The following is a 23382-nucleotide window of genomic DNA, read 5'->3' as shown; positions in this document are numbered from 1 at the left end:
TATTTAGGGCCAGATGTAGTAAAATCCTGAATTGCGACTCGCAAATTGCGAGTCTGAGTGACTCGCAATTTGCGAGTCGCAATTCAGGATGGTGTCCCTGACACCATCTGCGACTCGCAAGGGGGTCGCAAAGGCCCACCTCATTAATATTAATGAGGTGGGTCGCAAATTGCGACCCCCTTGCGACTCGCAGCACTCACAGGGATGGTGGCCTGCTGGAGACAGCAGACCACCATGTCTGTGACTGCTTTTAAATAAAGCCGTTTTTTTTTGTAATGCAGACCGTTTTCCTTAAAGGAAAACAAGATGCATTACAAAACGAAAAAATGAAACTTGTCAGTTTCATTTTTTCAGAGCAAGCAGTGGTCCATAGGACCACTGCCTGCTCTGAATTTTTTTTTTCCAGGCCATTCACAAAGGGGAAGGGGTCCCATGGGGACCCCTTCCCTTTTGCGAATGGGTTACCACCAGTGTGACACTAGTGGTAACTGCGATTCGCATTCGCGGTCACAAAGCAATCCTGCATCGCGCTGCGACCCGCAAATAGGAAGGGGAACAACCCTTCCTATTTGCGACTTGCAGTCCCGTTTTGCGAGTCGGTAACCAGGTTACCGACTCGCAAAACGGGAATAGGGCATCGCGATGTGGGTTTTGCGTGTCACAAACAGCGAATATTGCTGTTTGCCACGTGTAAAATCGTTGCTACATCTGGCCTATAATGTATTGAAATAATTTCAAACGTGGGCATTTGGAAAACGATGGGAGGTGAGTTATCAGCTATGCACAAACAATGGATATGTGGTGGAAATAATGTCTGATGAAGTGAGGGCACCGTGTGAAGGAATAAGAATTATAGGGATGCAGGCCTATACAGAAATATTTCCACAAGAGGTTAGTGTATACTGTTTTGAGGAACACACATTTGGAATGTCATTTCTATTCTAGAGACCACCTCCTATGGTATGACGCACACAAGAAATACTGCACAGAGAAACTGAAACCAAAATAAGGCATACTGTGGAAGCAAGGAAGGAAAACAACAAATAAGAACATAAAAAATATGTTGCAAAACTGGCGATTGTAGTCTGAAAGTAGCAGACCTTTAGAACTGACAAGCCACGGAGGATTTAGGGAGTGGCTTTTGTAGGGGCATAAACTCATATTCCTCCATCAGAATCCATGCCTGTCATTCAGACTGGCCTTAACAATGAGGTAAACTATCTCCTCTCCCATTGTAAAAGAAGCAAAATGGGGCTCACTTATAATATTACAATTTTAAGATAGATATTGGACTTTAAAAGAGGACCATGTAAATCAAAATATAACAATTAAGTCACAAGAATAAACAATCAAATGCACAACAAATACTTTTTTCTCTTATGGCTGGAGAACAATTTGCTCAAGCAATGGTACAGCTGAATTCCCTCTGTTACCAGTAAATAATGTTCTCGACAATTCCCCAGAATTATACAACACAATGACACCTCTTACTTTCTCCAGACATGGGTGCTCTCCCAGAACTCATAAACAATGAAGCGGGATTCACTCGAAAGCTTCTGTACAGCCACACTGGAAACAGAGCAAAAAAATAGTCACAAAAGTTTAATATGTTTGCAAATAAACAGTGCATTTCAATTTTAACTGCTGCAAGACTGCTGACAGGTTGGCAGTATAAGTGTTAAGTTTAGGAATTCATGTCAAACTACCTAAAACATTTTCTTCACCGTTGTGTGGTAGGACACCAAACCTCTTGCCTTCACCCTTTCTGTTTTGCTGAATTTGTTTCTGTTGGTCGTAGGCCTCTGTGTACTTTATCACTGCTAGCTAATCAGTGATAAAGTGCTGGTGCTCTCTCCCTAAAACATGGTAAAATTTACCTACACCTAATTAGCACATTTAATTTACTTCTAAGTCCCTAGTAAATGGTACTCTGTGTACCCAGGGCTTGTAAATTAAATGCTGCTGATGGGCCTGCAACACTCATTCTGCCACCCACTAAAGTAACATTTTAAACTGCAGTCTGTAGAGCAACTTTAAACTGTCATTTCAAACTGGCAAAATAAACCTTTTGGCAGGTCTAACCCTTCCTTTTTAATGCATATGAGTCATCCCTAATGTAGGCTTTAAAGGCTCATAGGGCATTATAGGATATGTGAGTCTAAGTTTTACATGTCCTGGTAGCAAAAAAGACCTAAAGTGTTTTTTCACTATTGCAAGGCCTATCTCACTGACAGGATAGCATTGGGTTACCTTACCACACTTAATAAGTGATAACTTAAGTTTTGGAGCTGATAGGAAAATTATATTTGCAATCAAATGCATTGTAATTTGAAAATCCTCTTTAATAATAAAGTCAGATGTTAAGTCACAAATTTGAAAATGCCACTTTTAGAAAGTTTAAATGTTCTTGTCCTAACTATTTGGTGTCTGCTGCTGGTCTCCTGCCTTACATGACTGTAAAAACTTTGGCAGTTGTCCTTTGTGTATTCCTCCCAGACAGTGCGACAAATGGGGACTGGGTGTTGGCAGGATGTGCCATTTGCCAGAATGGTGAGTGCTGGACTGTTTCTTGCCCTCTTACATTTCATAGGGCTGCCTCCAGTACACACACAAAGGAACCTGACATCAGTCTTTTGCAACCCCAGACTATTTGGAGCCTAGTCAAGGGGAGGGAAGAACTTTTCAAACCAGATATGGGGGTAATATAATGACCCCCTCCATACACACAAATATGAAAGGCTGCACCTCCTGAATCTGGAGATGTGGAAGACTCGGAAGAAGGGCTCCCCTGCTGCTGGAAGGACTGTCCTGCTGCCTGAGGAAGGAAGCCTGGACCTGCTTCTTGAACCCAGAAGCACCTGAATGACTACAAGGGCAATCTGACTGACCTCCTGAGTGAGCTACAGGGACATAAGTTTCAGACACTAGTCCTGCATCAGCCCAGCTGCTTAGACCTGCAGCTGGGCTTGCCTGAGCCTTGCTGGCCTCTGTTATGGTGAATCCCTGATCCCCAAGAGGTATTTCCCCTGACCCGGGACCCTTGGCTGGTATTAGACTACACTACTCTGTAAAGAAAGGAGTAATCCTGAGGTTTTGGGCCCTTCTCGATGACGAATGGGCCAATTCATGCTGAGAATCTGCCTCCTGCAATGACAACCACCTCAAAGCTCCAGTGAACCCGACTGTTTGTGCTATAGTGACTGCCATCATTAGCACTACAGCAATGTCAGCCCGCTGTGACCATGTACATGAAGCTCCAGAAACGACAGGCCACAACACAAGACTGGATCTTACCTCTACAGCAATGACCGCCTGTGATGTCAGGTCTGCTCTTTGCTCTACAGTGATGACCTTCATAGATGCTCTGCCTGCTCCTCACAGCCTCTTTCACCTTGAACTGGACTCTTAGTAACTGACTTTGAGAAGGTAACATTTTCAACTGGGCTAACATGGTCCCTGTGTCTGGCCTGCTCCATTGCGGTTGGACATAACTTGTAACTTTCCACCAGTTGAGCATGACCAGATGACCACAAGTGCGCTTTGTGCTTATAGGCTTTACTTACCTAAAACTTTGGAATTCAGTATATCCGGTTCTACTGATTGGATTTTTGTTGTTGTGGTATTATTTATTAAAATGTACTCTTTCTTTCTAAATTAGTTTGGAATTTTTCTTGTGATGTGTTTTCACTTTATTACTGTTTGTGTGCTACACAAAAACTTTGCACTTTGCCTCTAAGTTAAGCCTGACTGCTTTTGTGCCAGGCTACCAATGGTTTAAGCACACAGGTTGATTTAGTGACTTTTGTGGTTCACCCTGACAAAGACTGTGGTTGTTTACTCAACCAATAACCCAATTTCTTACACCCACCTAAATGTAACACATGTTCGTGAAGGCTGAAGTAGCGTCCAGAAATTTCAAGTCACAATGTACTGATTACAGATTTTCAAAAAAGCCCAAGATGCATCATGTGCAATCAGCCTTTGTTGCAGTATTTCTTTGCTGGTACCAGGGAACAGCAGAGCAGTCCTTCTTCGGTCCTCTCTCCCATGCAGATGTGATCTGAGGTCTGGGTGTCAATGCAAGGCCCACTATGAGCCGTTGGGATGTGGCAACTTAGTAGCCAATGGGCTACCAGCCCCCCAGCCTAATGATGACTTCTTGCAAAGTGTGGCATATATATAGCCCAGAACACACTATTTTGCCCATTTTCAAAATGGCAGACTCTTTTCTTGGTGTGTAGAGCTCCCTGGCCCAACCTAGAGGTGTGGGTACCTGGAGGCTACACACCATCTGAAAAAAACAGTTTGACCACTGGATCTCCCTCTGTGCCTAAGATGCCAGCTGGTCTGCTAAAACAAAACTGTGTGACTACTATTTGCCCTTCAAAGGTGACTTCCCAATTAAACTCACCTTTTGGATTCACAACCAATCTGGCCATCCTACACGAGGAGGTCACACATCTACTCTCGGCAAATCGTCTTCTTCCTGAGAGTAATTCTTACCTCACCCCAAGAGGACAGAAGGATGTTTTGAGGAGAACAGCTTGTTTGCAGCCGTAAAAGTATGTTGAAAACTGTGGGCAACAAAGTGGAAACTTTCTAAAGTTGCCCTTGGTATAAAAGTTACATTAAATTTGACTTGAGCAATGTCTGGTATAACATAACAAATCATTTGATACCTTGAAGTACCATGTTTAGTAGTCTCATTTGGAGCTTAGCACTGCTTAGTTGTCAGCGTGTAAATCCATACTTGCCAATGGGGCTTCTAGCTTTTCCACAGTAAAACCAACAATGCAGGGGTTTTTCTGTTAGGATATACAAAGTTAAGAACACATATGACCATCTTCTAAATATACTGCACCCTATCATTAGGAGTCAATAGGCCTACCTTAGGAGTGACTTATAAATATTAAAGAGGAAGATCTGGGTTTTGCAAATAGTTCAGTTAGTAATTTAAACTGCTCTACCAGCCAAGAATGGTGGGTTGAGAGTCAAGATTTGACAACTCTTCTTTAGTAACCTGCTAGGCCAATAAAACCTCTGATCTGGGTCTGAGTGTTTGGACCCCTCTAAGCCAGGATGGTCAAAGTACACCACCGAGGCTTGCCCTATTTGACACGTACTAGCCTTATTGGTACGTTCTGCCTGCTGCAGAGGCTGAAGCACTTCCTTAAGGTGAGCTCGGTGCTCCTCCCAGGTGGAACCAAATGAAGAAATTTCATCAAGGTATGCTGTATTGAAGGCTTCCGTTCCTGATAGAATTCTATTCACCAAAATGGCATCAAATTGAACTGAAGGTGGTCCTCTGGAGTTGAAAATGCAGATGTCATCTTGCCTTCTAGGGTGAAGGCAATCCATCAGTATCCAGAAATTAAGTCAAATGCACATAGGCACTTGGCAGCCCCAATATTGTCTCTGAACTCAAAGTTCTTTGTATGAGGTGAGCATTAGTCCTAGAAACTACAGTTAGGCCTCCGTAGTCTACACAGAACCTCATCTCGAATTTTTCAACTTTTGGATTTGGTTTAGGTACCAGCACACTGGGCTAGTCAAAGGACTGCTAGAGAGCTCAATCATCCCAAGCTCTAGCACTTTGGTAACCTCAGCCTTGATGGTGTCTTTGATCTGGTATTACAGTCTGCAAATCTTACTTTTAACAGGCAAGCTGTCAACTGTGTCTACTTCATGGACCCACAAAGCTGTCATACTTGGGGTCAAGGAAAATAAACCAGCAAACTATCTAAACAAGAATAAGAGTCCTTTAGCGTTTGGTTTGTTCAAGCAGATGAAAGCACTACTCTATCCACTGATCCATCCTTGGCACTACTTGACAGTAGGTCAGGTTAAGGTTCATGCTCTTCTTCTTCTTCCCCTATATGTCACCATCAGCATAGTCATGTCAGCCCAGCCATTGTGGGGTTTTAGTCTGTTGACATGTATCACCCTGTGAAGGTATCTTGGGGCACCTAAAGTTGTCACATACCTGACTTCCGTTTTCTTCTCTAAGACTGGATAAGTCCAAGTTCATTTGTACTGGGGGTGGGGGCTGGGAGCCTCTGGCTCCAAATCCCAGACCAACTGAACTGACTTGTACTCCACCAAGGAGGACTTCTAGTCATACCAGTAGTTGACAAGCTCCTGACTAGCCTCCAGATTCTTGTTTTCCTTTATCATGTACTCTGCCATGCATGAACAAAGGCCAAGTACATAATCCACAGTTTCCTGCTTTGGTACCTTGATGGGCGTCTCCTACCCTTCTCTTATCAAACTTGGTGCACCCATCACAGGGTGGTCAAACAAAAGCTCAAATGGGCTGTAGCCTACTTCATTTTGTGACACCTCCTTGTTGGCAAATAGTAGGAATGGTAGAAGGTCATCCTACTTTCTCTTAAGTTACTCTGGTAAACCCATTATCATGTCCTTCCTAGTCTTGTTGAACTTTTAAAATAGTCCATTAGTCTGGGCATGGTTGGGGTGGTGAACATGTCAGTAACACCACATTCCTCCTGCATGGCTTTTACATAGGCAGACATCAAGTCAGTGCCCCATCTGAGATTCCCTCCTTAGGAAGACCTACTCTGGTAAAAATGCCAAGTAAAGCTCTTGCCACTCAGTGCAGTGACTGTCCAATTGGAAATGGCTTCTGGGTACCTAGAGTCATGGTCCACTACTACCAGGATGAACCAGTTCACAGATACAGTCTCAGGGGACAAAGAGTCCAACAATATCAATCCCCCCTTAACGGTAGTCCTTACCACATGTAATGGTATTAAGAGAGCCTTTGCCTTGCTCATCTGTCTTGCCACTGGCTTGACAGGTGACACAGGAGTGACAGAACTCCTTCACTTTCTCTGACATCTGGGACCTGTAAAAACTGACTAATATTTCCCAAGATTTTGTCTTCCCCAGATAACTAGTCAGCAAATGTCCTATGCTAGGTTGGGACGAAATGCTCTGTAAAGGTGGAGGACCACAACTCTCCTGGTTGCCCCTGGTTTGGAGTCCATTGCCTCACTGTACAGAACTTCCTCATCCCAGTACACCTTGTGGGAAACACTGTCATCCCCCTTCTCTTAACTTTCATCTAACTGCCTAAAGCCCTAGAGAGTGGGGCAAGTCCTCTGCCCCTGACAGAGGTCTTTCCTGGAAGGACTACCAGCCCCCTGAAGCTCTGTCTGGCATGTCTGGCATGTCTCTCAAGGGGACATGGTCCTCTGCAGACACCATGTTATTCCCTTCAGGGTTATAATCACTCTGAGTATGAGGACTTTTGGAAGCAGGCTGACCAGACATCTTACTCTTAGGTACCTGGCCGTTTTCCTAGGCTCTAGGTTCGCTCGACTACCCTGTAGTGCTATCTGTGCTCTTGATGCTAAAAACACCCACTCACGGAGGCCTTGCATTGCTGCATAAGGCCTTCTTCTCACACCTGCCCAAGCAGAAGTTTCAAAGTCATTCCCCAGCAGAGACTCCACTGGGATGGCAGGGGACACAGAAATACCTTCTTCAGGTCAGTTCATGCTGGATTGTTCCTACTGGATATGGGTCAAGACTCATTTGCATGTGGAGGAGCTCCAAATGAAGTGGCACGGTGAGCAAACAACTATTGAATGGTATGCAGCTCTGAGCAATCACCAGTGGTTGAGATTAATTATTTCAAACATTCCATCCTTCACCTGGTTGTTGTTGCAGTGGATGCCCTATGTGCAACACGTATGCATAGACGTGGGTCCTGTGTCAAGGGGCCACTGAAATTAAGCTATACCTGGCTGATGAGCCTTAATCAGGGCGAAAGCGGTCTTGGGTTGCTTATGTTCTGGTTCAGGGAGGACCTGGTTTGGCAGTTCGGACTGGATTGTTCCTTTTGTAGCAGGGTCTAGTCTGATTTGCATATGGCTGGGTCCAAACTGAAGTGGCTTTTGGGTGAAAAATGATGGACTGGGATACAGGTTAACAATTGCCACCTGTTGAGATTAATTCAACCTGTCACCTTGTTGTTACAAATTTCTAAAAGTAGCATTTCAAAATGGTAACTTAAATTCTGACTCCACTATCATAAGGGGTATTAAATTACAATTCATTCAAGTGTAAATAATAATAATTTCTCTATCTTGTACCAAACTCACGTTAGCACGTATTAAGTATAATATAATAACACAGTGTTAGTCTATGGGAGAGACAGCCTTAAAGCAGTGAAAAATGACTTCAGGAGTTTTTCACAGCCAGGGCATGTAAAACTTAAGTACACATGTCCTACTTTTTAAACATCTTGCATCCTGCCCTGTGAAACTTTAAGGCCTAGTTTAGGGGTGATATAAGTTTTAAAAATTAGGATTTAGGCCTGACAAAAGGTTTGTTTTACTGTGTAAAATTGGCAGTTCAAAACTACACTCCAGGATGCAGTGGCAAACCCGAGATGTTTTAAAAGGCTACACTAGTGGGTGGCACAATGACTGTTGTAGTACACTAGTAGCATTTAATTTATGGTCTTTTGGAACAAGTAGGACCATATACCAAGGGCTCACAAGTAAATTAAAGGTACCAATCAGGTGTACACCAGTTTTACCATGTTTTAGAGAGGGATCACAAACACCTTACTACTGATCAGTAGGGGTAAAGTGCACAGAGTTCTAATGCCAACACAGAAAGAGTTCCATTAAAATAGGGGAGTGCAGACAAAAAGGCTGGGGGGTTACCTCAACAAAGATGTCAGGTCTAGCACATAGTTTGATGACATCACACATTTAAATTCCAAGACCCAGACAGGCCCAGCTCCATACAGCAGTAAGTTTAAATGTAAAGTTAAGACTCATCTACTTTGCTAGAAAGTTATATTATCTGCATTTGTTGATTGAGAAGGGAAAAGGCTCTGCACTCGGAATTCTCCCTGCTCTATGCTCTTTCATCTTGGATCTGCAGGAAGAGAAGCTTCATTGCAAAACCAGGACTGTTGCTGCTGTGAGCAGGAGAGGGCAGGACCAGAAAGTCCATAATCCTTTGTGCCCTGAAGAGAGGCTTCTGCACTTATTAGCATATCCTGCAGCGCAAGATGCCTGGACTGTTGCTGCTATGAGGGGGAAAATATTGAGAACAAAAGTGACCCCAAAGATTTATTTTGAGAACCTGAGATAATAGAATGTGTTTATAAAACTGTGGTTCACTGTGAGATTAATTATAGAACAATACTTTCTATATAATATATAGAGACTATTTTATTTCCTTTTCAAAGAATTATAGCAACTGTAATATATGCATAATACCTATGTTTGACCCCCATGCAAAACAGTTGGATTGAACTCCTCATGTGAAGGATATACCTGATTTCATAGTGTGCTTAGATGCACCTTCCACAATAGATGGTGTTCTTACTTCTTTCAAGTGGATTTGTAACAATGTTCACAATCTTTTGTCCTTGCCTGCCCAGTATAGTCCGGCAAAGAAACACGATTGGTTTGATCACACCTGTTCCACTGAAACACAGTCCTTAACATGCTGCAATGCTACATATTTTTGTTGAAAAGACCATTATAATGGTGATGGAATCTGTTGCATTTGCTAGGATATAGAGAGGAAAAATTCTGAAACATTTGGGGTCATAATCCAGGAGTGTTTGACTACTTCTGTAGGAGACTGAGTAGGGATCTTTGGTTGGTCTATTGGCTCACTTAAAATATAGAACTGAAAACATATTATTCAGATGCCATTTTTGCTATGCATACTGGAACGGTAACATATAAATGAAGTCATAGGGAGAAAAAATACATAACATTTCTGAACAGTAAAGCCTATGAGTTACTCTTGAAATGTCTGTGGTCAGGTGTTAGTCCCACGTCCAAAGATATTTTATTTATGGCAGATTAGCATCATTTTTAGATCATACTAAAATAATTACAGCTATGACATTGTTTAAATTGGAACACAAATACTTTTTAATGGTGAATTCTTTATGATGTCCTTTTGGTGGACTAAGGTTTGGAATTCGAGCATTCAAGTGTCAGCCTAATGAAGTGCTTTGTGAAGAAGGTTCGTACATGGGATCCAGACTTGGAACATTCTAGAAGACAAATATCAGTTTGGACACACTACAGTAATGATTGCTCCCTTCATTGTGTGGAGCTCACTGAGACTATATATTACCATTATTGTGTCATCTGATAACACTGAATGTTTAGATACATACATATTAACCACACTAATAGAATTACTACATATTTTTGTAGGAGACAAACATTGTACAAATCTGTATTTTGTGATCGTAGCTGCCACCCAGAGCATGTTATTAAAGCTAATACATATGGTGAATTTCTTCGTGCAAAGAGAACTTGGACTCCTTATAATGAGTATGTTAAGCTAGTTGATGGGTTGAAAATCTACCAAAAAAATAAGAAAACAGCTATCTTTAACTGAATGCAGCACAGAAGAAAGCAGACAGTAGGGACAGGAAAGAATGATATGACTAATTCTGTCTCTCAAGTTGGGTAAAATGATATACGAGAGAGTTACCTAATGACACAATATTCAGATCAAAGTAATACATTGAGAACCGTTGTTACCAATAATTAGCAAATGCTGCTATTTTGTGAATAACAGTTTAATTTTCGGATCTATAATTTCTATTTTGCGATCTTAGAGTCTGAGTGACAGGCTGGCTGTGGAAACGTACACCCTCACCACTCTACGATGGTTCACTACAGGATAATTAACTGGAAGCAGCACACAAAGAAGTATGCAGGTGAGTTTATTTTACACAATACCAGCCACTGTCAGATTCCAACTGCCACTTTCTAGAATCTTCCAAGAATGGGTATGGCAACAAGCCACTAATTGCTTACCTTCTTTATACTATACAAGGAGCAGTAGCATCTCATCTAAATCGAACAAAACATTGAGTCATCCAGAACAGAAACTAAAAGGAAAACAAAAGAACAAAACCCAAGACAAATCAAACATTCTATGAAAAATAAAAGAACAACTAAAATCCAACAATCGCCACGGATAACTTGGTCATATAATCCTTCAGGAAAGCAGGTCACCTTAGGATGTGCCCCTCACTGTGTACTTAAGGAGCTGAATATGACGATTCATTCCTCAAGCCTTGTGAGGAATACCGAAAAGGACTACTATTGATATTACTCTTCTCATCACACTGAACAGTGTCACTACCACTCCACCCCACCATTATGACTATGATTCATATTCTTCCTCCATCTTCACTGCATTAAGAAACAATTTTACTATGCACAAAGACGTGGTGAAAACACATCACCAACACATTCCTGCAGTCATAAATCAACTTCGTATTTTCTTTGACCAACTTTCCTCCTTTTTAACATTACATCACACTTCTGTCCAGGCCATTCAACCAGGAACTAGTTTACTGTTATGTTTCCTCACTCTGAAGAACTCAAAAGTAGCTTTACCAGTAGTCTGATAAGAAACCGATAGGTTACCAGTTTCTCACCCATCATCCTCTCCAATCCAGACAGTTTACTTTTGCTACCTGGATGCCATATTTAATAGCCCTTTTCAAACTTTCCACCATACCATTTGCCTCCAGATGGTAAGAAGCACCTTCTCAATTTTCTATTCCACATAGATTTATTAAATATTCAAACTCCCTAGAGCAAAATTGTACATCATTATTCATCAGAATTCCATGTGGGAAACTTTCTCTCTGAAAAACACATAAATTGCCACCATCCCGTAATTGTGGGCGATATTGTGGATTTCCAAAACTGAGTGAGGTTAAGTCTGGCTCCTATGAGTAAATGTGTAAGGAGCTTTTCTGTCAGGGATGCCAGAGGGTACTCCTGTTTCTTCCCTTTGCCACTCCATATCATTGTTTCAACTTCTAAATCTAGTCCAGGCCACTAATTATCTAATCTGAGTCTGTATTTTGTTTTCACAACACCTAGATGACCTTTATGTGCCAACTCCACAAGTTTAACCCTGAGAGCAATAGGCGTCACCAACCAAGGACCGCTGAAAAACAGAGCATCTTGTATAGACATCACCTCTCGCACACACCAGTAAGGTTTCAACCCTTTCACTTTACATTTGTCCTTGGGCCACCCTGAACTCAAAAACAGCACAATATTAACAAGGAGTGGATCAACAGTGAGAGTGCATTTCGAGTTCTTCACAGCGATGACTCCTTGCGCAATTACATATATATTTTCTAGCATCTCATCCCCAATGTCAGAAACTTTCCCATTCTTCTCGACGATGAAATAGCCTCAATAAACAATCTTCAGCTTTTTTTTCTGAGAACCGGGAAAGTAACACACTCTAAAAGTGTCTTTTTGAAGGGTCACGGAACACTTTGACTCTTGTAGAGACCACATTTAACACTTTCTTTCAAATATTTCACACAAGGCTTTGTAATCTGCCTGAACTGTGAAGTCACCCCCCCAGAGAAAGGTCCTGAATTTTTGCAGAGCCCAACCTACTGCCAAAGGCGTTTTTCTGTGACAGAGTAACTCAGCTCCCCGAAACACAAACCTAACTCAAGAATACCTTTTTAATTTACCCATTTGATTGTGGATTCTCCAAATGGACTTAGGCAAAGGAGATGGAGGAGGAATGTTATTTTGCACAGCTTCTGCTGCATTAGTTTTCGATAATTGACATTAATGTAGACTGAGAAATAGAAATCCCAGTACTATGTTTCTCAGACTTCTTAACTAAAACTGGATGAAATTCCCAAACATACAACGGACTCACACAAAAGGCTAAAAAAATCCTTGTTAGGCTTCAATCCTTCTTTAAAACAACTGTTAATAAAGTATCTTTGTATACTTCTATTCCATTGCAACAATTACACAAGTAGTTATGCTAGGTGTGCCCAACACCAATCAATGATTGATAAATGTGCATATCACCATTCACTCCAGCAGAGAGATAGGCGACAATAGTGTGCCAATCACCAATGAATATTCCAGAGTAAAGATCCCCTTTCAATGAAGTTGGAGTCACCCACCTGGATAACTTGATAATTAAGAGTCACCATCACAACCAAGCGTAGTGATTGCCAACGCTTACCTCAGTTAAAACCAATTGTCCATGAATGAATCACAATTCTAAAACACATAGGGGCATATTTACATGCCCCTTGCACCACCTTATTGCCCCGTAGTGCCGCCATATGTCATTTTGTTGACGTTAAGGCTGCACTAAGATGGCCTTTCTCCTGTGTCATATTTACAGTGTCGCTATGCATGCATTGTGCCACTTTGCAACCCTTGTGCCACATTGTGTCTACGCCAGGCCTAATGTATGAAAGGGGGGGGTGTTCCCACGCAGGGAGGCCTGAGAAAATGATGCAGTAAAATTTACTAGATTTCACTGCGCCATTTTTTCCGTCATTGCCAACGTCCGCTCAAGGCTGCCTTTAAAATGACCCACCCATTAAAATCAATAGGCCTCCCTGTACTTTGCTGCACTAGTGTCAACATTTTTGACGCTAGTGCAGCAAAGCACCACAAAAGCATAAAATATTTTTCAACCGTTGTTTTAACGACACCCATGTGCACAGTACTGTAAAAATGGCGCGACCATGGTGCCATTAGTTGGGGCATAGGTGAAGCAAGTGAAGAGTAGCATTGGTCACGATGCACCACTTTCTCATATTTTCATGTTGAGAGAAATCAGCCAAGTAGGTGTGTGCAAAGCAACAACACCTTCATGTATGAGACCTGTATGCAATCATTCTCCAGCTCTTCACAATGGCACGAGAAAAAGCATGTCACCATACGGCACACATTACCACATTGCCATTCAAAAGCCTTATCTTCGTGAGCCATCTGATATGACACACCAGAGCTTCCTTGTCCCGTTGAATGCATTGCTTGGAATGAGATGCATCACTGCAAGCAAAATTATTGTGAGTGTGGAAACATAGACCCTGACCAGTCACTACAAGATAGTAATCAGGAAGCACCAGATGAAGAAGTATACAGGTAAGTTTATTAAACACCCAAGCAACCACTAGACTCGAATAGCCACTTGTAAGAGTTTTTCTATTGGTCATGGAGCAAGATTCTAGAAGGGAACAATGGTAGCACATAGCTGCAACAATTGGTATGGCAACAAACCACCACATTGACACGAAGGGCCTTATTATGTGTTTGGTGGACGGTTTAGGCCGTTTGCTGAAACTTCCGACGGGGAGGTTGCTGCCATAGTGTCTACGTCCCCGCCGGGCCCATTATGGAGTTTCTCGCTAGGTCAGCAGGCAGAAACCTGAGTTTCCGCCCTCTGGCCTAGCAGGAAACAGCCTACAGCATTGTCTCTGGCTTATAATCAAGCCAGAGGCAATGCTGTAGGATGCAGGATGCACCAGCACCCTCGCAATACGTAACAGTCAGTGAACATTGCAATGGTGATGGTCAGGGGGGCCCCTGTCAAGGGCATGGGCAGTGCAGAGGCCACCCTTGGACCCCTGCACCCGTTCTCCGCCAACCTCTTCATGGCAGTGTTACTGCCATGAAATGGCTGGCGGAGAACGAGGTCGTAATCCCCAGTGCAGTGCTGCTTGCAGCGCTGCCCCGGTGGATTAGGACCGCTGCAACTGCCAGACCACCAGGCTCTCTGATCCTGGCAGAGCTGATGGTCCCACCGCAGCCTGACCACCATGGTTCTCATATGGCTCTTGGACTGCTGCACTGGCGGCAGTCTGACTGCCATCCGCGAGTCTGGCGGTCAAGTGACTGCCAGACTCGTGATGAGTCCCAAAGACTTTTGATTCAACCATGTACAAAACAAACTTGGTTGTCTGACAAGAGTTTTTAGAAGTACAGTTCCTGACACAGCATCAATAAGTAAGAGGAAATTATAAACATCAATAGAAGAACATTCATCATCAAATATTTTTATTAATGGAGTTCAGTAATTGTAATATATGTATGCACTAATGTCCATGGGAAGATTAGGGAGTACTATTCACGCTGCTCAGGAGATCTGACAAGGAGGTAAGAGACGCCTAACAACCCTTCCTTTTAAGGGTTGCCATAACAGTGATCACAATGGTATCAAGTTTGCGAGGCTCTGTAAAATAAATGTGCATCCATGAGCATCAATCATCAATCCAAATTGTGATAGAATTATTCTTTTTCTGTAAGCTTTAAAGTCACATAGCTTAAGTAGGGCAAAGGCCTATATTGCATTCTGAGTGGCTATGTCTTCTTATTACTATGAATAGATGTACTTTTACCTCTTTCTCCTCGGATAAAGTTTATTTCAGAATGTTCAACTCTCTGTAGTGTATATCTAGCTTATATCTCCGCTTATCTCAGCTTATAACAATAATTGCTGTTTAGCCTCACAAATTGACGATTCATATCACTTAAATGTCTATGGTCTTGCATTTTATTTTATTTTTTAAATCATCCTTCTTGAAATTGTAGTCATGGTCTGAGATAAAACCTTAGAGTTCACAGTTGAGACTCAGTTGAAATTGTGCCCCCTCTGCCACTGTCTGGATGCATACTTGAAGGGTAAAGTATATGTCCAAGAATTAACCAAGATTGTAACACCACATTTTGAAACCATGTTTGATTCGAAACTGTGCTGTTTGATGAGTACAGCATAAGGAACCCTGTTTTAAGCAGGTTACAGTTTAAGTGGGAGGAGACATCAAAGCTTTCATGTCCTCAAGCACTTTGGAAATCAATCCAACATCTGTAAGGGGTAAGATTTTCAAACAGAACTTGTGCCCTCTGCCTTATTGTGATAAAAGATGCAGGAGTAGTGCTTATGAGATATATCTAGTGTTGGAATTGAGAAGAAGAGACAATATAACCTGAGGGACCTCTTGTTCAATTATCACAGACTTATTTGCCATTTGTATGCACTGGCATCAGTGCCATACTTTGGATGAGATGCAACTAAGCACTGCGCTATTTAGCCCAGTTCGATCTTTGAAGGTTTTCAGCTGAGGTTCACAGAATCACATGAGGGTAGGGAGACGCGCTTTTCTTCAGTTTTAGTAATTCAGCCTAATTTACTGTTGAGATTTGGCTATGCAAACTCCCCACTTACAATTCACAACTCCCTACTTTCCGTATTCAAAAAATGCTTCTATCTGCCCTTCATACTGGTGTGTGGCTAACCACAGGCACAAGAAAATCCAATCACATCTCATCTATCCGGTAGTCACTAGAATATCTCCCTTTAGAAACAATGAGCATCCTAAAACAAGCCTTCATTATGTATAAAGGCTTACTTGGTCCAAACAGACAACTATCTTGAATCACTAGGCTCTTGTTGCTGGCCTCACGATCTGAAAACAGACAGGGGTCTCACCATCCCTTTAGGTGGTGTAATTAAAAACTATGAGCTAGTATGAGATTTCTTCAAACCTGGAAGTGACTTAATGGTTAAATTTAGACAGACCATACTAGATGCAAGGGACCTATGGTGAATATTAGAGGCATATTGACAAAAGTGAATATTAACAATGGGTAATAGCTAATATTTTTACAGTCGAGTGCAAAGCGCTCCCTCCAGTGTTGTAATCTCTCTTTGGGCTTCAAACCACGCCCATGTCATGTCAATGTCTTTCATTGGTTCGTGGGCTTGCCTTTTAAAATCTGCTTGCTTTCATTAGTGAAAGGCGTGCATAAGTCATGCCTTTTTGTAAGGGATATCAAGTGTCTGCATGTGAATTTCTGGTTGTTTGCTGGAAGTCTACGCCATCTAAGCCTCTTATATCTTTCCTTAAGTCAGCGATGGTGATGGCACACTTTATCGATCGAAGTTCATAGTTCATGGGCAATATGTTGATCAGCATAGTGTGTAGTGGAATCCAAAAATTAACCTACGTGACTATAAAATGTTAGCTTTTAGACACTGTTTCACTCTACAATATGAGACATGACTTTGTTGCTTTCCTCTTCAGACGTCAGCGATCCCTGTGCAAGGCAACGAAAAATATTTTGATGAACAGGCTGTGCATGTCAATAGATACAGTAACGTGCATCAAGATAATGTTGCTGAATCTGAGTAAAAATAAATAATAATAAGGTGAATATTTATTCATGGGGAATGTCTGCATGCAAATCCAAAGCATTATGAATCAACAGAAAAGGTTCACAATCTGAAAGTAATGCTGCCTTACCAAGGAACACAGATCAGATCAGAGGTCATAGGTCTTACATTTTGATAACTGGTAATATTCATAGGGAATTGTTCATCGTGTGTGGAACTCCATCTCACCAGACATTACAAAAATTCATTCACATGTGACTTTAGAAAAGTATTGCTCTTTGCAATATTTAAACAAGCACTATCTTTTTACATTTCATATCCCTGCATATAGTGAGAGTTTTGTGTAACTATAAAAACTATTGTACTACATATACTTTACTGTGTTATATTACTATGTATTTTGTGACATGCTGTATTATCTTTCTGTTTTTCCAAGGTTTGTTCTAAACTGCTCCTAAGTAGAGCACTTTGCTATATAAAAGTAATGCGTTGCAATGTACGTTTATTGTGTATATATGGAACATGTTGCTGACTCAAGCTGTTTTCTATTTAGAATGATTTTCAGGACTTAGTTAAATTGACACATTGATGAATCGTATTTCTAGTATTGTTTGAACTAGGCTATTAGCAAGCAATGATACTGTTTTATAACTGTACTGTGCATCAACTATTGACTTGGTTTAAAATAACTGCTGCAATTTGCAATAAGAATGACTGGATTATTAGTAATTAATAGAGCAATGATTGACAGTATTTGACTATATTTAGTTACATAAATAAACGTTGCATGTGCTTGGACATGTAACCTTGACATTGCACACAGATGTAGGTGAAACGTTGGTGTTTTTAGTCGCTATCCACCACTTTTGTAATAATAGACACACAATAATATATTTTTCTTACTTTTGTACCTGTTGGATGTTGGAGCCCCCTTTTTTGGTGACTAAGAAGGATCAGTGTATTGACACTTTCCCATCTGTGCTTCTTGTCTGTATCATGTTTCTGTGCTTACTTTGAATGTCATTTATATTTTGGCGGTCAGGCCATTGTTCTGCCAGGGCGAAAAGTAAATTCCTCGATTCACGTGGTGGAGGTACCGACCATCACATTTATTTATGACCGCTAAGCTAGTGGTAATTTATAAAGCATTGTCCTGTAAATTAAATCTGCGGTTTGGTGCAGGGCTGCCTCAGCATGGCGTAACTCCACCAAACAGTATACATTTTTATTTTCAAAAAGAAAATTCCCAAACAGGATTTTTTATTTTTTTACATAAAACAAGTAATACTCCCCTCACCATGGGAGTCATCTCACATGGCAAAGGCAGCATAATTTCGTTTTTCCTGTCCCTCATTGTTGAGGTTTTCCTGGCGGTGACGGACAGTAAGAAAATAACTACAAGGCCCCCATCTGGATTGGGTGGGCAAACATATAGATATTTCGCAGATGCCTTTTATTCTGTCAGGCCATTGGACAAGTTTGGCTCAGGAGGTGACAAAGTAGTCACTTCTATAGCCAAACCTAAGGGCCATCTGCATTTAAATCGGTCGGGCAGACCATCCACCTGGTGGTATGTATACTCCATTACAGTTATAATGGAGTATGCTTCACACCAACATATATATCAGGCCCTAAATCCTACAAAGGATAGATGTGAAGGTCCTTCACAAATGGTTTGGTGTGCTCACTCAAACTGACATCCAACTTTATGCCGCCTGCCTGATATAGACTTCGGGTAAAGGAAAGGAAAATACAGTTTCGCAAGACTGAGAAGGATACTACAATAACTGAATCTGGATCGGGTACCTGCACGTGGTGTTTGTTCTTTCTATGACCTGGGGAATATCCTTGCCTCTTTCCATTTTACAACATGCATTTCTGATAATTGCGTTTAAAATGAACCATAAGATAATTAGGTTAGGCCCTTGATTCGGGGGCAGTAAGTGTAGGCATTACACAACAGCTGGAGGAGTATCGAGGAACTTCTGTGGTGATGTTCAAGGTGGAGGTTTAGCATTGTTCTGTTTGTTCTATGGTAGTTTGGCCCGTGAGGAATGATTTGAGTCTGGTGAGAATCCTGTCATTGAGATCCACATTCTGCTGTAGGCACTGGGGCACGAGTTAGTGGTTAAATGTGCCAAACACTACATTGAATTCAAGAAAAATCAACACTCATGCGATACTTGCATATTGGAAAGGAACTGCACTGCTGAATATCTTTTCCTATGAAATATAATTTGGAGTCGTTTTTTCACAACACACTTAATAACCTTAGGACTGCAGTCATTATTTGAGAAAGGACTTTAATTGGAGAGATCTCGGGAACTGACTTTTCATTTTAGGTCATGGTTTATATTTTGAATATAATAAAAAATGATCCATGTGTTGAGTGCAATGTTATATATTTTGCCTATGTCAAACGGGATAATTTATGCATAGAGCTTGGTTAAAGCGATAGAACAGAAATCATCTAGCTTTGACCTTTGGTTCTAGGATGTCTTCTGTACTGGTATTTGAAACAAACTTTTACAAAGAGCACTAAGTTGCTGTAAAAGGACAAATAACACTGTTTTGGTCCAATGACAGTTTTATGTAGCCTCACGAAATTTTGTTTTTGGCTTCGGAATTTTCTTTTCTATCAAGCAAAGCTCTTCTATGAACTATTTCTTATTGTCTTGGTTTCGTTTCGTGAGGTTCTTTTTAAATGACTTAAATGTTTTGTAAATTCATGTTAGCTTCTTGTAATTATAGAATGTTTCATTTTTTTGTAATTGTAAAAACCATATGCTTATAAAATAGTTCTAGTTTCCCAGATTTCATAAAGGGAGAAGACCAACCTTTGAATACATCTTGGGAAGTGAGACAAATATGGTACTAAAAGAAAGTACAGGGTCAAGCAAATTATCTCTCCAGTTGGTATATTTGCATTGAGGATGGGGTTAACTTAGTCTCAGTGAATTATATTTCTGAACATTTGAGATCTGACTGCAGAATCTCATTGTCCTCGGAAACTCATAATCTCTTAACGCATACAGTGACAACAAAGCTGATTTCCTATCTTGCCTATGCGGAGCACATTTCGACACTGATGACGCAGAAATGAAGGTTTTACATTTATTAGCGCATAAACGTAGTGCCGCAATAATCAAGTGTGACTTTAACCGAACCAATAAAGATTGTACGGGGACAAATGTGCCCTCAGAGTAGTTCGCCAACATTTATAAGCGTGCTTTATATAACGTGATGTATTAGAATTGTACTAATCTGACATAACCGTAAACGTGTGCTATGATTTGCTTGTTTGAAATGTTTTAACTTAGCATAACTTTAGTGGAGGCTTCGGCCTAGTTGCCTTGTCTCACGGTTTAGATGCTCGTGTTTTTCCAATGTGCTAATAAAATGTGTATTCTTGCTTGAAGCTGTACTTTTCCAGTGAGATCGGTTCACATGCTTATCTTTAAGGTTTCGTGCCAGCCTGGCATCTTCTTCTTTGCTCCAAGGTCAATCTGCAGGTGCAGACAATGGAAGCTCTGAAAGTGAGTTAATTGGTAAAATATGTTGCAACTTACGTTCCCGACTCCAAGGATAATGTATGCCTAGGTAGAAGCTTGTGAACTGTTGTTTTTGATTGGACAATTTGAAGCCAACCTATGAACTCTCCAATGGAAGACCCTACTGGATTTGAACTGTTGTCTATTTAAACCTGGTGCACAAGAAGAAAGCAGCCATTACGCGCCATTACCCATTGCACCCATTGAGAACATTAGACATTGCAGACATTGCAGCCATTATGGCCCATCTTGCCGACCTCGTCATTTTGCCATCTTCTACGATGCCAATTGATGTTCGACGCCATTTTGAATGAGACTTTGATGCTTTCTCTAATCGAGAGAAAGAGACTTTAAGTAATTCTCGCCCTAGAGACTTTAACTTTGATTCGTCCCTTTGCATGAAGTAGTAGTTTTGTCCTTTTATCTTGCCGCTGTGAGGCAATTGCCCCGTCCACCCTGCCCCTTTGCCCCGTCCCATGCTGATCGGAAGCCGGTACCTGTGAGACGAAGACTTCCTTGAATGCTGATTGAATTTGGTAAATATGAAAGGAAAATGTACAATTGCATTGTGTTTCTTTTTAGGTAACCAACTGCTGATTTTTGATAAGAGCCCTAGTTAGGAGTTTTCCAAATTAATGTTGCTAAATTGTTTTTGCATGAAGTCCCACATGCCGATGCTAATTTGAGGTTAGATGAGGATTCATTTGTTGCACGATGCAATTTGAGACCTTGTTATGCTGACTAATGTATGCAATTAGCTCATTACAGATTATAGTTTTAGTGGTTTGCGTTGCTGTTATCGAATGCATTGTTATTCAAATGCTGCATAGATTGCATCTTTTTCGCCGTTATGGACAGCTATTAAAGTCCATTTACATATATCATTTGGTGTTGAGACACATTTATATTGTGCTAGCTTTGTTAATATAGGGAAATAAATTCATTAACTTTGAATAAACTGGTGTGGTTATTCATGGCCGAAAGGTCATGGTTCGTCGAAATGTTTTCTGGATTAATTGTGAAGTGTTATGTTGATCAGGGCATTGCTTATGTTCGTTATTGATTATTGATTTGATCAAATTGACTAATCTCGGGTGAAGAGAGCCCCACTTGGTCAAAAGATTCATCGACCCAAGAGCGTCCAAATCCAGGTAATTTATTAGGTCGGAACGCTCTATCAGTAGATGGTAGCAGAGGACGGTTTCACCCTTTGGGACCCCACTCGAGGGAACGGTTTCACCCTTTGGGACCTCACTCGAGAGGTAACGGTTTCACCCTTTGGGACCCCGCTCGAGAGGTAACGGTTGCGCTCTTTGAGACCCCCACTCGAGAGGTATATGGTGTTGAATTAGATTTTTCTTGGGTAAAACAGATTGAGAGAATGATGATGCCCTAAGTCCCCCGCGACTTTCCCGGGATCTCAGAGCTTGCGAATGGAGAGAATGGAGGTGTGAAATCGGCGTTGGCGGTACTAGTGACGGTATGAGTGAAGTCAGGGTTTTGCGCTTGCACAGCTTATTGCCGCAGATTGTTTGAAAAGGTTGCGAGGATTTTAGAGAATAGCGGAGGTGCGACTCCGAGTGTGAGAGTAGGGAAGTCGTCGAACTTCATGTGCATGTGGCGCTTTGTGCAGAAAAAGGTCCACGTGGTTGTTGTTGTTGAGACGGGCCCTGCGAGGTCAAGAGACTCCGGAGTATGTTGAAAAGTGTATGAGACACTTGTTTTATGTTGTGGTCTGGTCGGTTTAATAGGTTGACCGGGCGTGGTCAACGAGTCGGTACGTGTGTTAAGGGAGTGAAAGAAAACTTCGACTTCGGGCTTTGACAAATTCTAAGTGCACTAGAATAGATCATTGACAAGTTGAGAGCAGAATCTGCGGGTCAGATTTGCTTGCGAAAGTGGGGACCGAGAAAGATGGAATAACTGCCGAGGCTAGTGAAAAATCCCTAAGGTCCTGAAGCGATTGTGTTACCCTTCCTGTAGTAAACCGACAGATCTGTTTTATTATTATTTGGTTGCTCGCGATACATGCCAGAAGTTGTTACGAGAGGAGCTGAGTGAAGGAGGACTAGCCGCGAGGCTTTGTCAGCCGCAGTGTGTGTGAGTGTGACATCACTAGGAGCCGCGCTGGGATAGGTTGGTTGCAGAGAAGGGTCGCGCACGGATTGGACGCAGTCCGTGGGGCTCGATTGGAAGGGGAAAGGCAAGCGAAGAGTATTCCGGGAATTAAAGTCACTTATTGATTACAAATTTTGTGAAATAAAAGACGAGAAAATGAAATTTTTGAAAGCATTAAAGAGTGCGATGAAGGGGGAGTCTTACATTAAAGCGAGCGTAGGAGAGGAGACGCCACCCAAAGGTACACCAGCTTACATTGTAATGGAGGAAAAGGGGGTAGCTCCGTGCCTTTGGCTAAAGCAATGGCACAAGCTGACAGAGAAACATGGGAGCGTAGCGTTCCCGATCCATGGGACATTCAATATAAGGATCCTAGAGAATTTGAGATTCGCGATGTACGACATGAAGGTACCTCCAAGGCCAGCACAGTTTGAGGCTCTAGCGATTTGGGAACTAATGGCTAGACAACAACAGCAAAAGAAGTTCGAGACCAGGATAAGAAAGGTAGAAAAGACACTAGCGGACGCTAGGTGGGATAATGCACAGAAGGTGTGGAGGTCAGATATATTGCAGGGGATAAAATTGTTTCCCGCAATTGCTAAGGAAGAAGAGGCGACAGGCAAGAAAGCTACCCGTAAGACAAACAGGAGGTGTTCCAAAGATAGAGAGGACGAGGAAAAGTTAAGGAGAGAAGACGAGTCAGAGGATGAGGAGTTCATCATGCAAT

General features: G+C 41.7%; 1 protein-coding gene across 2 annotated transcripts in view; it reads right to left on the bottom strand.

Annotated features, from left to right (window-relative positions):
• The window catches only part of NECAB1 (N-terminal EF-hand calcium binding protein 1), a 1270485-nt gene that overhangs the window by 89727 nt on the left and 1157376 nt on the right, over positions 1-23382 (bottom strand). For both annotated transcript variants that reach the window (XM_069220455.1, XM_069220456.1), the window contains one exon: positions 1492-1569. In XM_069220455.1, the coding sequence (XP_069076556.1) occupies positions 1492-1569 (78 nt within the window). The remainder of the gene's footprint in view (positions 1-1491; positions 1570-23382) is intronic.

Source organism: Pleurodeles waltl, chromosome 2_2 (genome assembly GCF_031143425.1).
Source record: "Pleurodeles waltl isolate 20211129_DDA chromosome 2_2, aPleWal1.hap1.20221129, whole genome shotgun sequence".
Taxonomy (NCBI): domain Eukaryota; kingdom Metazoa; phylum Chordata; class Amphibia; order Caudata; family Salamandridae; genus Pleurodeles; species Pleurodeles waltl.
The sequence above is the reverse complement of the archived record's forward strand: the minus strand, read 5'-3'. Positions and strand labels throughout refer to the sequence as shown.